Source organism: Heteronotia binoei, chromosome 1 (assembly GCF_032191835.1).
Source record: "Heteronotia binoei isolate CCM8104 ecotype False Entrance Well chromosome 1, APGP_CSIRO_Hbin_v1, whole genome shotgun sequence".
Taxonomy (NCBI): Eukaryota; Metazoa; Chordata; class Lepidosauria; order Squamata; family Gekkonidae; genus Heteronotia; species Heteronotia binoei.
This window is the reverse complement of record NC_083223.1, coordinates 107,547,697-107,563,448: the sequence shown is the minus strand read 5'-3', so window position 1 is coordinate 107,563,448 and position 15,752 is coordinate 107,547,697. Positions and strand designations below refer to the sequence as shown.

At 42.1% G+C, this 15,752-nt stretch overlaps 1 protein-coding gene across 1 annotated transcript in view; it reads left to right on the top strand.

Moving 5' to 3' along the window:
• Positions 1 to 15,752, top strand: part of MAN1A1 (mannosidase alpha class 1A member 1) — an 89,987-nt gene that overhangs the window by 51,831 nt on the left and 22,404 nt on the right. Inside the window, exon 5 of the mRNA XM_060238690.1 lies at positions 2,797 to 2,891. Within this exon, the coding sequence (XP_060094673.1) occupies positions 2,797 to 2,891 (95 nt within the window). The remainder of the gene's footprint in view (positions 1 to 2,796; positions 2,892 to 15,752) is intronic.

Genomic DNA, 15,752 nt, shown 5'->3' with positions numbered 1-15,752 from the left:
CTCTCTAAAATATATTTTGTTTTTGTTCAGGCCATATTATAACCAGATAATAGTCTCATTAACACATATTCAGTTATAATCCGGGTCAATTTGAGTATCTATATTTAGTCTAATTCAAATTGTTGCCACTGCTCAAAGTTGTTCTTTGTCTTTTCGAAGCCTCATTCACGGGAAAGTGGGGGGGGGGGGAATCTGCGCCTTTCCCTTCCTTTGAACTGTCCCATTTGTTATGTAAAACGACCCATTAGCCTGTGGTACTGAAAACAAACTTACTTGCCAAGTAGAATTGCCGTGCTTGAGATAGGAAAGCAATGCATCAGAAGTTTGTTAAGAGAAAAGAGAGCAAGCAGTCAGGTGTTCACCTCTTACTGCCATAATGGCAATCATGGCGGTGGAGCTTCGGAGCATACAAGAAGGACAGGAACAACCGCCGCTATGCCCCTGGCTTCTTGTAAAGCCCCATGCCAAAAGGAAACCCCTTCAGGGTCTCCTTGGAGATGCCACATCTGTGGCACCTCTCCAACCGCCTGATTCAGGGGGGCCACTAGAGACAAGCTCTGTGGACCCCCACTGAGTTCAAGAAGACATAACCCGGAAGTCTTGTACAGCAATGACTGTCATGCTTACAGAGCTCCTGACAATAATTCCATTATTACCCATAGTGTTGCTTCTAATAACATCCACACTCTGCCCATACAAGCATTTATCAGCAAGTGGCAGTGCCTTGATAACATACAGCAACCTGTTCTTTACTTTCATCTCCCTATCCCATACCTATACTATAGCAAAATCTGAAAGATATCTTAATAGCTTGGCTTGTGCCAGCAGCCAGAGATTTGTATCCTCTGATAGACTGTTTCTGTGCTCAAAGATTCAAGGTGCTGTTTCTTGACTCAACCCTATAGGAAAATTTGACTTATGGAGGTGGGCTTAAAGAAGTAGTCCAGGAGTAAAGAAAGCATTTTGTTGTGGCTCAATATATATATATACATATATTTTGTTATGTATATAAATCATAAAAGGCTTAAAAGGATGGATTTCGCCGCCCCCCCCCCCCACCTTTTATGTGCACGGGCAATTAATGGAATTGCTTTACTTTTTGAGATGGTACATGTTTACTTGGGAGCGTTTGTGTTTGTATCAGTGCCCCCAAATCACTGCAGCTGTTCTTTCCTGCAGTTAGGGCAGATTAACTTGGGGAAATTTGTGAATGTATATCTCCCATTTTAAATATTTAAAAACAGTTGCAAGGGAATTGAAATGTAGAGATATTAAATCCCCCACCCCCACCCCCAAAAAAGCCATTTTCCCAATTCCCTATGGGTTTTAAAAATCTTACTCGGATTTTTTAAAAAATTAAATGACAATTTTGCTTGTAGAATAACTTGATTTAAATGAAATTTGAACTTTATTAAAAAAAAAAAAAAACTGGAAATAACAGTTTCCATAAGACAAGAATAGGGAAGGGTTGGGGAATTAGTTTTTGGCACTGGTGGAAGGAGGAAACAGACATATACCACATAAATCACTGTCCATCATTATCTCTCTTTGCCTTGACACCAAGGTTAGTATACAGCTCCTACAAGAGCTGTGAAAATAAAGGGGAACCCTGCACCACCCACTTTAATTAAGTCCCTCCTTCCAGTGACACTCTCAGCTCTTGCTCTCTCTTTGCCCACTCTAGGTCTTCAGGTGACCTCTGTGGTAGAGAAGAAGAGCTTACAAGCCTGCCTATTTTCCCTTCTTTCCTTGCTTCACACATGGCAGACATAGTTATTTACCTATGGGACAGTGCTCAGAGGCTGGCTGAGGTTCCAATGCTAAGCATGCTTACTTGAAAATAAGCCTGCATTAAGTTCCTCCTCAACTTCCAGGAGCTGCACAATATGCGTGAAAGAATCATATAGCTCCTGAGCCGCAGTTTGGCCACCCCTGCTGTAGTCTATCTGCTAAAACAAGACCAGGAATTGATTGTGGTACGGACCATGAACTGTTAATATCGAAAATTAGAAGCTGAAGAAAAATACCAGCATATTCATAGTGCCAATATTCATAGTGCCAAAATACTATCTAAACAACATTCTTGAAGAGTTCAAAGACTATGTGAAGAACATAAGTTGGTTTTAAAAGAAATGCCACAGCATCTGAAGTCATGCACAACATCTACTTTGGAGAAGAGGTCACTGTTAGGTCAGAATATGAAGAAATTAAATGGTTTCCAATTGGCAAAGAGGTCAGACAAAGATTTTTAAAAATCTAATATATACGCAGATCACGTCATAAGGAAAGATGGATTGGATTTAGATCAAGGTGGAGTGAAAATTGGTGGGAGGAATACTGGCAAGTTGAGATGCAGGTAACACCACATTACTGGCAGAAAATAGTGAAGAAATGAAATGACTGATAATCAGTGGTGTACCAAAGACAGGGCAGGGGATGCAGTCAGTCCCGAGTGCAGCTCAAGAAAGGCCCTTGAAGGAGGGTTCTTAAAGCCAGTGTCATACTTTGTCTAGCCAGACATCTTTCCTTTTATGTTCTGGTATTTTTCTTCAGCTTCTAATTTTTGATATTAACAATCCACCCTGTTCTCTGATATTTTAAAAACAATAAGTTGAGGACTGTGGCTCAATTCACATATCATATTAGTAGTCATCTGAAACATAGTTTGAAGAATAAACATGCTGCAAGATTATGCACTCTTTTTCATTATCCCATCTCATGCCCTCTCATGGTTTGCCATACCATAGTTCATTGTGGCATATTGTATCTTACATGTTTTTTGTTTTAATTTTACAGGTATTTCGAAAGAAAGCAGTGGAACTAGGAAAGAAGTTGCTTCCAGCCTTTAATACTCCTACAGGAATTCCTTGGGCATTGTTAAATATCAAGAGGTAAAAATGAACACTTTTTAAAATATTCTCTAATTTTAAAAAAATTATTTCTGGTATATATAGACATACCTACAAAACAGTACTAAAAATACCAAGAACACACATATATATATATATATACACACACACACACACAATAAAAGTATAAAGTTAAAAATCTAGAAACTGCAAATCAGCATTTTCCTTATATTCTCTCATTTTTAAAACATTCTATACCTGTAATGAATCATGTGCTCGAGGAGAAAAGTGGCATAGAAATATGCTAAATAAAATTTTGTAATAACTGTGAAACAACGTTATGCTTTATATATTGATCTGTGTAGTTATGCTATTGTCTTACCAGGTCTGTTGTAGGTTTCTTGGGATAAACTCTTGCTATGGAGTAGGCAATGAATTCTTAATTTTCCCCTTTTCTTGTATTTTTTATTACAACTGTAGACACTTCTGCCAAATGAGGTTTTTTAAAAAATTCATAATGAAAGTTCACTAATTTCAGATCTGTTGTTTTCAGAATTTACTTGAAGATAGTAAAATTCACCATAACAATACTCTAGATTAGGTCAGTATTTTTGAAAATCTGATTTCCTAATTCTGATTTTCTTGAGTTTCTGTTCTGGTTTCATTCCTCTCTGGCAAATAGTAAACATAGTGACGGTTTAAGAATATGCACACACACAAATGAATCCACAAATTCGTGCAGATAAAGTAAAGATTAAAATCAAAAGATAATAGCATTTAAGAGAAGAATCTTGCTGCAGAGTAAAGACTAACAAAATTGAATAAAATCATTACTTTTTAAGGTACTCCAAGACTTATGTGTATTCATTGCAGTAGACTTGACAATACCCATTGACATCAGTAGACTTAGAATGGTGTAATACTGCATACTGCTTAGGACGGCATTGCAACACAGCTGCACAAGTGCTTATAACTTATTATTCATATGAAATGGACCAAACCAGATTTATTACTCTTCTGCTAATACAGAGGAAGACTTTATAAAAGTCTGTTTTAGAAATGGAAGAAGATGTTAGCTATACTAAGTGTAATTTAAATATTTGGGGGGGTTTTCCTGCTGACTTCTCCTCAAAACTCAGCTAGATGTGGATCCTTAGTCAGGTTTTCAAGATGTGTACGCTCTCCTGCTCTTGACAGGACAACTGTTTTAATGTAGTATGCTATTGACCCTGGAATTCCCATACAAAGTTCAGTTACATTAAGTCCTTCTTGCTATTCAGCAAACATTGCCAGTGCTGATACCCTTCCTTACACTTTGGATTCATCTTCAGTGCTTTTTAATAAAGAGTTGCCAGGTCCCCTTGTCAATAATGTGGAGGGATTGGGGGGGCGGGGGTCTTCCAGGGGTGGGTGGGAGATGTTGCATGGGAGATGCTCTGTGTTTGTTTGTTTTTTAATAATGGTAAAATTAGTTTAAAACCATAGAGTTTACCCAAATACCAGAGAGTCCCCCTACAACAACCCTGACTGTATGACATCTTTGGGGGGGTGTAATTGCATCAGGGACATTATGCAGTGACATCCCAGTTTAGGGGCTTCCCCCACCTGCCAGCTGGTTCACAGCAGGGAGAAGCCCCTAAAACCAGGGTGTTCCCAGGGGGCTGGCAACCCTATTAACATTTGCATTCTTTTTCTAATATTCAGAGAGCCTTTAAATGAGTATGAAGACTATAAACAGTTATTTTCTTAGGATGACTGTGGGTTCTGAAAATGCAGAAGGCAAATGGTGTGGTTGAATATAGTCTATGCTTTAATCACTACCTAACCAGAAATCTGTTAGAATAAATTAACATACTTCTATCAAAGGCATTTTGTAACAAAATAGGTCAAGAAGTTGTATTCTGCAGACTTGCTGCTTGTTTAATGATGATAAATACACTGTCGTGCCAGGTTTAATGATGGTCATTATACATAATAGAAGAATGAGATGTCAGTTACAAGTAATAATCATAAATGCAAGTATAGAGAAAGGCTAAACACTTTTATATAATGTTCTTGTAGCTTATGCATGAAGGAAAATTGCTGGATGTCAGCCAAAAACCCTAAGGTGTGTATATCATCAGGAACATTTTTCAAAATCCATATTTAGGTCATGAAAAGAAGCTCAGAGTAATTAAAATAATTTTTTTTATTTATTTACTTTGGATTTATATGTCGCCCACTCCGCAAGCGGACTCTGGGTGGCTAACAGTTATAGTAAAAACAAATTACAATTTTAAACTATAAAAATATATATAAACAATTTAAAACTAAACATTTGGTGCTATGGAAAGATTTTGTAACACAGGTGGATCAGATTGTATTGATATTATTTAAAAAATTAACCTTCACAGGTTGCTAATAACCAGATATGAAAGTATCACTAGTATATCTTAAAATGTTGCAAAGTGGAAAATACAGGATTGGGGAATTTTAGGGTGCTTGGAGAACATTTAAATATAAAATTGTACAGTGTTATTAAATAATGTGTTTTAATCCCAAACTCCAACAAATTCTGGCCATTGGGCTGCCACAACTTTTAGTACTTTCAACAAATGTAAACACTTCCATCTCTTGTGGTCTGTTAGCTTGGCTAATGCTGTTCCCCATAGCTGCAGTGAAGCCTACCACTTGCCCCCTGGATCCCTGTCAATCCTGACTAGTGAAAGCCAGGTGGGATGGTATCAGGGATTCTCTGGGTGATATTGTCAACTTGTCCCTTTCAACAGGGACCTTCCCAGAGAAATTGAAGGAGGCAGTGGTTCGTCCGCTTTTGAAAAAACCATCATTAGACCCTGGGGTCTTGGCCAACTACCGCCCAGTTTTGAATTTACCGTTTCTGGGTAAGGTAGTTGAGAAAGTGGTGGTGGAGCAGTTACAGGTTTTCCTGGATGAGACATCATTCCAGTCCAGTTTTCGCCCGGGCCATGGGACGGAGACTGTCCTAGTCGCTCTCACAGATGACTTAAGACGGCATCTGGATCAATGCGGGTCAGTGCTGCTGATGCTTCTTGATCTGTCAGCAGCATTTGACATGGTCGATTACGACCTTATGACCCACCGCGTCGCCAAAGTTCGGGGGGTGGCCTTACAATGGTTTTCCTCCTTTCTCCAGGGACGGGGACAAAGGGTGGTGCTTGGTGAGCAGACTTTCTTGCGGCATCCGCTTATATATGGAGTGCCGCAGGGAGCCATTCTCTCGCCAATATTATTTAACATATATATGTGCCCCCTTGCCCAGATTGCCTGAGGTTTTGGGCTGGGTTGCCACCAGTACGCTGATGACACTCAGCTCAATCTGTTGATGAGTGCCCGGCCAGTCGCTGCCCCTGACCAGTTGTCCGAGGCATTGGGATCTGTGGCTGGGTGGTTACAACACAGCCAGTTGAAGCTGAATCCAGCTAAGATGGAGCTCCTGTACCTGAGTGGGGGTGGGGTGGGTATGGGTATCGAGCTCCCAGCTTTGGACGATACCACATTGGTGCTAGCCCAACAGGTGAGAAGTATGGGAGTGACCTTGGATGCCTCCCTTTCCATGGAGGCCCAGATCACGATGGTTGCCAGGTCTGCCTTTTGTTACCTTCAGCAGATCAGGCAGCTAGCACCATATCTATCCCCCCAGGACCTGGCTACAGTGATCCATGCAATGGTCACTTCCAGACTAGACTACTGTAACTCTACACTGGCTTACCCTTGAGACTGATCCGGAATCTGCAGCGGGTGCAGAATGCAGCGGCTTGCCTGCTGACTGCACCACCTTTACGGGTGGGCATTCGGCCGGTGCACTGCAGTCTGCACTGACTGCCTATTGAGTACCGGATCCACTTCAAGGTTTTAGTGCTAACATTTAAAGCCTTACGCGGCCTGGAACCAACATACCTGTGTCTCTTTCCATATATTCCCAGGAGGTCGTTACATTCAGCCTCCCAACACCTGTTGACCATCCCCGGCCCAAGAGACGCCCGCCTTGCCTCAACTAGGGCCAGGGCTTTTTCAGTCCTGGCCCCAACCTGGTGAAATCAGCTTCCTGTTGAGATCCTGGCCCTACCTGGCTTATTAGCCTTCCATAGGGCCTGTAAAACGGAGCTCTTCTGCCAGGCTTTTAGCTGAGGCTGTGGGCATCTATTCTTGATCTGGTTGGCCTCCCCGGCCAGCACTGTCATCTGTGCTAGGAATTGGAATAAAAACTGCCATCCCTATGAAATATCATGATGTGAGATGGCTAGGTTGGGCATTGTGTGATGTCATGGTAATCTGAGTGCTGTTGAGTTGTCTGTTTATAAAATGTTTTTATTGTATTTTATTGTTTTATTTTATGTTGTACTCCACCCTGAGCCCTACGGGGAATGGGAGGAATAGAAATTTACTAAAATAAAATAAAAATAGCCCTTGTTCATACCACATCCATTCTTCCCACCTGTATTCAGAGGTCTAGCATTGGAAAGCTCTGTCCCTTCCCCTAAAAATGAGACTTAGGACACAGCATTCTGAAGTTATCATCGCTCTGATTTATGACTGAAGAGAAAGGAGTAGGCATTAAGAAGCGCTGTTGGGTGCAGTAGCAGCTGTGCTAAGAGACAAAGGTTTTGTTAAAAAAAAATTAAAACCTTTAGTGGTTCAGCTACCACTGCTCCTAGAAGCTCTTGTTCATATCTTGAGAGAGGCTTCATTGCCTCTTATATAAAGTAACCCCAGGTCCTGCTTTTTTAAATTAGTTATGCATTTCTTTCAAAAATGGGTGTGCTGTATCTGGGTTAGAAGTTTATTTTGCTGGGGTGGCATCAACCAGAAATACCTCCATTTGCTAATGTCATAATATTAATATCATAACGTTAATAAAACATGAGAAACTATAAGAAGTTAGGATTAGGTTTTGTGGTGTAGCAGCAATATGTTGGTAAAATTATAAAACTGAGGTCTGAAAGCCGAGCCTGCGTAATCTGTTTGAGGTAGGCAGTGTTGCCTCAGATCCAAGTATTTCTGAGATTATTCTTATCCAGTTTGAAATTAATAGTGTGTGTGTTTTTGAGTATAAGTATTGAGGTGTCCTTTTGTACTTGTATTGGGGTTAGCTGACCTTGGAATTGTTTCAATTACTACAGTAAATATTATACGGCAGATTTCTGGGTTTTATGTGCAGATGTGTCATACATATGCTATAGAAACAAATGTGCCCAAATGATGCTGGTTGTTCTCTGGATACATAGTAATGTTGCTTGATACAATAAAACTGATAATCAAAATTGAGCATTAGTATTGCTTGTTGTATGAGCAAGCAGAGACTTGTGGTTTAACTTGCCTTTTGGCCATTCTTCTGTTCCTTGAACACAGGGGGTTGATTTCCATCCTGTCTCCTGCACAAATAGGACTTTTCCACTTGTGAAAGACATCAGTTTCTGCTCCATGGTACATACCATGACAACTGCAAGGGTTCCTTGACCCTATGGAATGACTGGGTGGAATGGCATAGGGAGGAGGAAGTGGTAACTAAAAGCATTTCTGTCTGGATCAAAGTCTAGATACTGGAATATGTTCAGGAAACAAATCTGTGTTTCATATTGCAACACTTCAGTGGTGATGTTTAAAAAGGGAAGATGCCAAGTAACTTATCTGATAGTTTAGAGATAATTGTCTTGTAGTATATTTAGTGAATGTAATTCTGGTTAATACATTACCATTTAGAGAACATCCCTCCTCCCTGAATTTGATGTGTATGTGATTTTGGTGCTGATATTGAATGTATTTATATTAAAGTATGCAAGTTGCTACAGTAGGGGATTTTGATCAAATATTTTTTTCCTTCATTTAATCTCATATGGACTATAGAATAGTAGGCTCATATTCACAGGTTTCGGATTAGTACTCTTTGTTTTTTCATAAGGTACCTTATTTTCATTGCAATAGCACGTATCCTCTCTTTCACTTTCCTTGTATCATATTCCTTCCTCCTGTGTTTAAACTCAAGGAACAGTGACTAATTAAACCCCTAGTGCAAAAAGCAACTGGAAATGTGAATTGTTTGCTTTTACTTGCTAATGCCCCATAAGTCGTTGTTAAAAGCTGGTGATGTATATTTATGAGGCTAGCAGAAAGTTGCATTTAGTGCTTAAATTGGTTGCTAAGCAATGGGCTGGTCTTATATGGTATTCTAAAAGGCACTGGTAGCTGTATTAAATTATCTTTCTTTATCCAGTTTTTGTACTAACATTGAAATGCAGAATCAATATGCTTGATATTGGGCAAAAAGTGGGGGTGGAGGACATTAACTCAAGGAGCCACTATTGGATCTCTGCTATATCTAATTAGGCTCCCTCAGACTTTCCCAAGAATGAATCCATTCAAGCAGCAACAGATCTGGTATTATAAGAGGTTAACTAGTCAATGGATTAGAGCCTGTTGTAATTTACGTTGCATTCACAGAAAGTGTGAGGGGAGTTGGGGAGAATTTACTTCCTGCACATCCTTGTTTTTTGTCTGTGTATACAGAAAAAAAGTCTTCAGATTCTCCATTTCTTAATATTTGAACAAGATATTTCCCTTGGCCCAGGTTAGCTATCTAGGTCCCAAGTGGCACTTTCAATCCTCTGTATGTATAGCCATATGTAGAAGACGAACTGCATATTTGTTCTTCAAAGTTGTGGAAAAATACACTGCAACATATGGTCCACACTTGAAGTACTTGGAAACTTCAGATTACTGTTTCTCACTCACTAGAATAAACTTATATTTCACTGGTGGCAAAGGGTTTGTCTAACAGTTCGTCCTATGTTCCAAAAAAAAAAAAAGTCCCTCTCTGCTAAGTAATACTCCTTATATTGTGGGTTAGAGTTTTTAAGAGAAGTTTCATTTTTATGTAACTCTTCATTCTGAAAATGATTGGCAAATGCCTTGAAGGAAGGAAATTTTGTGTTTTAATTACAACCATGTAACATTTTCAGTGCCCTGACCTCAATAGCACAGGCTAGCCCAGTCTCATCAAATCTTGCAAACTAAGTAGGGTTGAGCCTTGTTAGTATTTGGATGGGAGACCACCAAGTACATCCAGGGTTTTGATGCAAAGGTAGGCAATGGCAAACCATCTGTGAATGCCTCTTACTTTGAAAAGCCATGTGCTTGCCATGTCAGCTGTGACTTGACAACAAAAAAGTTTCCTGACTGTTAGCAAACAAGCCATGAAACATAATCAGCTATGCATCTCATTCATGTGATATTTGAGCTGTGCATCCCATTCTAAAAGTAGAAGTAAACATGCTCATAAGGGAATTGCATATAGTCTTTCTGGAGGAGGAGACTAAGATAAAGAGATGTGTATGTATAGTGTCCAGATTACGTGAAGTGATGGTATCGCTTTACTCTACTCTGGTAAGACCTTACCTGGAGTATTATGTTCAGTTTTGGGCACTGCATTTTAAGAAGGATATAGACAAGCTGGAACAGGTTCAGAGAAGGTCAACAAAGATGGTGAGGGGTCTGGAGGCCAAGTCCTATGAAGAAAGGTTGAAGGAGCTGGGCATGTTTAGCCTGGAGAGGAGGAGGCTGTGTGAGCAAGAGACCCCTAATTTCAGTTATATACGGACATCATAATCACCCGTTTGGTTGCCAGGGTGCCTGGAGATCCAACTCACACACATCTGCTGTGAAACGTGGTTTTTTTATCTACCATTTTATAAAAGACTTATGTGAATACTAACAGCCTCATCATTACACCAGCACTCTATATCTCTAGAAGAGTGCTAGCCAGAAGTATAGATGACTTTCCAGCTGCTCCGTGCGTGCACCATCTCGGCCGTTGCAATGGAAGAAGTCACGCTGCCAGGAACTGTCCGGGCAAGCGGTTTCCAGCCTTGTCCAGAAAAGCCATGTTGGTAGGCTAACATCAGTGACCATCTTCCTGCAGTGCCAGACTCCATGACAGAGAAGCGAGAGGCTCACATACTCAACGGCTGTTACATTTACATAAGGCAATCAAGCTTAGTTTAGGTGTGGATCCTGCCAGAACACCCAAGTCTTTGTCAAACGGAACTGTAGACAATGGACAGTGCTAGCCAGAAGAATAAGAAGAGGTAGACCAGCTTCACCCAGAGCCGGAGTCCTTTGTATAAATCGGGTGTCACCTTAGGTACCAATTTGACCCTCTATTGTCACCTTTAGATAAGTTTGGATAGTTTGATTAATCACCTCCACCCACGCCTTGCCCTAACTGTCATTCTGGAGCCTCCCCTTTTCCTGAGATAATATACCATGTGACCCCGCATCATGCCCCATCTGACCCTGTGTCATAATCCTCTGCCCTCCTACCCTCTAAGGATTTAAGGAAGACCTTATAAGCTCTAACCCTACATCCCACACGTGTGCATCTGACAGTACTCCATACCCTGCTTATTAGATATGCCCCTGATTCCTGATCAGTTGAGGGTCCATCCCCTATCTCCTTTTTTGTTGCCATTGGAGCCTTCCTCGAAGACTACAATAGGTAATTATTACCCTGCTTGTTCACCCTTGTGTTTACTCCTGCCTATTTCAACCCTATCTTGATTAGGACTGTATGTTTGTTGCGTGATCTTATACCCTTGTATGTTTGCCTCTATTTTATAATAAAACCCCTCAATTATTAGATCATAGTGTCTCATTATTGGGTAACTTCCAAAGAAGATGCCTTCTGTATAAACAGGTTTTTGATCTCGCTGAAAGGCTGATTGCCCACCACTCTAAATTCCCCAAAACCCTATTTTTAGGGCAATTTGCCTAGCAGCTGAGAGGTGATATGATCACCATCTTCAAGTATTTGAAGGGCTGTCATATAGAGGATGGTGCAGAATTGTTTTCTGTGGCCCCAGAAGGTAGGACTAGAACCAACAGGCTGAAATTAAATCAAAAGAGTTTCCAACTCAACATTAGGAAGAACTTCCTGACAGAGTGGTTCCTCAGTGGAACAGGCTTCCTCAGGAGGTGGAGGGCTCTCCTTTGGAGGTTTTTAAACAGAGGCTGGATGGTCATCTGACAGCAATGCGGATCCTGTGAATTTTGGAGTAGGGATATTTGTGACCCCGGAGCTCTCTTCCAACTCTATGATTCTATGCCTTGACCCCTAGTACCTGTGCACACATTTACACATAAACATATATTTTCATTTGGGATTATATAAGTTTTTTAAAGTTAGAAGGCTTAGTACTGGGTGGAGTATTGGAACTGGATTGGAACTCAGTGAATTCAGTAATAGTGCTGTAGCACTTGACCACTGAATTAGGTCCGTATTTGAAGGACCATCTCTTTCCATATGTCCCCACTACAGTCATCAGGCAGCTGTCTGTCAGCTACCCCATCACTTAGGGTGGCCTGTCTGGCATTGATCAGGGCTCAGGCTTTTTCCATCATGGCTCAGGCCTTTTCTGTCATGGCCCCCTGAAGGGGTGAAGGAGAACCCTCTTCTTGGAGGTCTTCAGGAAGTGGTGTAAGGCCCACCTGGTTGCCAGGGATTTTGAGGGAGTCTGTATTGGCAGACCTCTTTTAATGGGGAGGGGGAGACTTGAGTTTTTAATTTAATTTTTTTGTTTTAAACTGAAAGTGTTTAACTATTATTGTTCCCTTCTCTAAGGGAAGGTGAGATATAAATGTTTTAATAAATAAATAAAAATAAATGAATAGGTGGGCTGCTCATCTAGCCTTGGAGCTAGTGCTGTTGAACTATAGGGGGAAATTTCCTAATTGTTTGCCTCTTCTCCCTGCTGAATGTGTTAGATTTACAAACAAGAGGTTAGAAATACTGGTATTTTAAATAGAACTGTATTTTTGCACACAGTATGTTTGAAACATATTCCTCATAATTTCCAATCAAATAGCAGCTTCTTTCTGTGCTTTTTGAATCAGCTATTTTTCCCCACACAGATCAGCTATATTCTTCCAAAGTCAATGCTGTTCAATTAATGAAATGCCTAAAAGCAGCACACTGCTGTTTTGGGTTTTTTCCCCTGAGTAAGATGCAAAACAACTTAAAGAAGCATGTGAAAATTGATGAATGATGAGTATTTAACAATAAACACAAACAAGAAAATATTTTTATAAAAAGTTATGTGTATAATTTGAAGTAGGAGGTGTGGTGTTTCTGTGATTGAAGAACCAGGGTTAACTTCCACAATTAGAAGGCAGTCCAGGTGATATTACAAAAAAAGCAACAGTTCATAGAAGACAGTTTGGTTAGTAGACTTCAGTAGTTAATGGGGGGCTGTGAAGGAAAAATTATTCTTTAAGCAACAAACATGTTCACTTCTATCAACCTATGGACAGATGTTACAGCGTATGGACATGTTACTATAAGCCCCACACCACAGAATGAATGCTGAATCCATGCAGTTTCTTACCATTTCTGATTAAGATATGGTTTATGCTGTCAGAAAACACACCTGTAAACTTGATCAGAATACTGTAAAAAAAATCTTTAGATTCTTACAAGGGTCATAAACTAGATCAGCAGAATAAAAAATGCAATCAGGTATCTTCATATGGAATTTAATAATTGGAATTTATAGCATTCTAACTGTTGTCTTTCTTTGTTTCAATGACAATTTAACCCTTCTATTTAAATGACGGTATTTCACTAAAGGCTATATCACTGATCGGGGGTGGTGGGGGGTGGGCTCCCTCTGGGAATCCTACCCCCCCAGGGAAAGTGCATGCGCAATACATAGCCTCTCCTCTCCCGGTGTAGTGAACGCCGCGTGGTCACTGTCTGGCTATGCCTGGCAGATGGTCACTGCAATGGCCTCTCCTGCATTACTGCATCCGTAGCAACACCTTCTCGCTGGTCCCCCCCGTTTTCACAGAGTTTGCTACGTCATGGTGCGACCGAATTGTCCGGCGGTATAACCGGATGGGCAGGCTGGGCCCACCAACCTCGCCAGCCTAAGAGAAGGAAAACTCTAACATCAAACCCGGGCAGATAGAGCTCGTTAATGTAACACCTACCACCTGGAGGACTCACTGCCGGCGTCCCGGCTTACTGGGCCATGGCAGATGACCCCCAGGTGAAAGGGTGGAGCCAGTACCGCGCACACTGCGCTTCACCTAAAAAATTCCTCTGCGCAGGCCTGAAGGGCATATCCACACACACAACCCACAACGCATCAAGTCCTGCAGCGATAGGCAAGGGGCGAAACGGCAGGTGGAAGGTGCCACTGGAAGCCGCAGTCCCGATCCTGCATGTAGGCGGTTCAGGATATTGGTCGCCTGATGCTAACCCGGAGACGAAAGCATCTTTCGGCAGCACCCTGAACGACCAAGCAGCCTTATCTAGGGACAGCACTGCTTGCTCCACACGGAGAGGGGCCTAGAAAAGGTGGCCTAAACAAAGCTCGTCTCCCCCACCCCAGTTGGCTAGCCGCGGTCAACGGGCATCCTTACTTGCGGTCGAAAAGTAACAACAAAGAAAAGGCATGCACCTGCCTCACAAAGTGTGCAAAGACTAAAGCTTGCGTGTTGGAACATCAGAACCATGCTTGACACAGTAGGCAGTGGTCGCCCTGAACGACGCTCTGCTCTAGTTGCCCACGAACTTCTCAGGTTGAATATCGACATAGCAGCTCTCAGTGAGGTCCGTTTTCCTGAGGAAGGTAGTCTTCAAGAACACGGTGCTGGCTATACCCTCTACTGGTCGGGTAAGTCAAAGGCTGAGAGCCGCCTTTCTGGCGTTGGCTTCATGGTCAGGAACTCCATTGCCTCCAAACTCGAAAACCTTCCAACAGGTCACTCAGATCGCATCATGTCCATGCGCCTCCCACTTCAAAACAAGCAGCATGCAACACTCTTCAGTGTGTATGCCCCAACCCTTCAAGCAGATCCTGCAGAAAAGAACAAGTTCTATGCTGATCTACGCAACCTCGTACGGAAGACCCCTACAGAGGACAAGGTGATCATCCTTGGCGACTTCAATGCCAGAGTAGGTAAAGACTCGGAAGCCTGGAAAGGAGTACTTGGCAAACACGGCATTGGCAACTGCAATGACAACGGGCGCCTCCTGCTAGAATTCTGCATGGAGCACCAGCTCACCATCACCAACACTATCTTCCAGCAGAAGAACAGTCTGAAGACAACCTGGATGCACCCACGGTCCAAGCATTGGCACCTTATCGACTACATTCTGGTGCGCCAGAGAGACCTTCGAGATGTCTTACACACCCGAGTAATGCCCAGCGCAGAATGTCATACGGATCATCGTCTTGTACGCTGCAATCTCCGTCTTCACTTTAAACCCACACCCAGGAGAGGAGGTATCCCTCGGAGGAAGTTTCAGGTTGGCAGCCTCCAGTCAGCCGAAGTTAAAGCTGCCTTCCAGGCAAAACTCCAGTCAAGAATTGAGGACCTCAGTTGCCCCACAGACCCTTCTCCAGAAGCACTCTGGGAACACCTAAAAACTACCGTCCTGCAGATCTCTGAAGAAGTCCTCGGGTTCTCCACAAGGAAGAACAAGGACTGGTTTGATGAGAACAATCAAGAGATCCAAGAATTACTGGCAAAAAAGAGATCTGCCTACCAAGCACATCTTGCTCAGCCCTCCTGTCCTGGGAAAAAAGCAACCTTTCGCGCTGCATGTAGCAACCTCCAGCACAAGCTTCGAGACATTCAGAACGAGTGGTGGACCAAGCTTGCAGAGAGAACCCAGCTGTGTGCAGACACTGGTGATTTAAGAGGGTTCTACGAAGCCCTGAAGGCAGTATATGGTCCATCATATCAGGCTCAGAGTCCCTTGCATAGTGCAGACGGCCAAGTGCTCCTCACAGACAAGGCATCCATACTGAACCGGTGGTCGGAGTATTTTCAGGTTCTCTTCAGTGCCAACCGCGTAGTTCAAGATTCAGCAATCCACCTCAC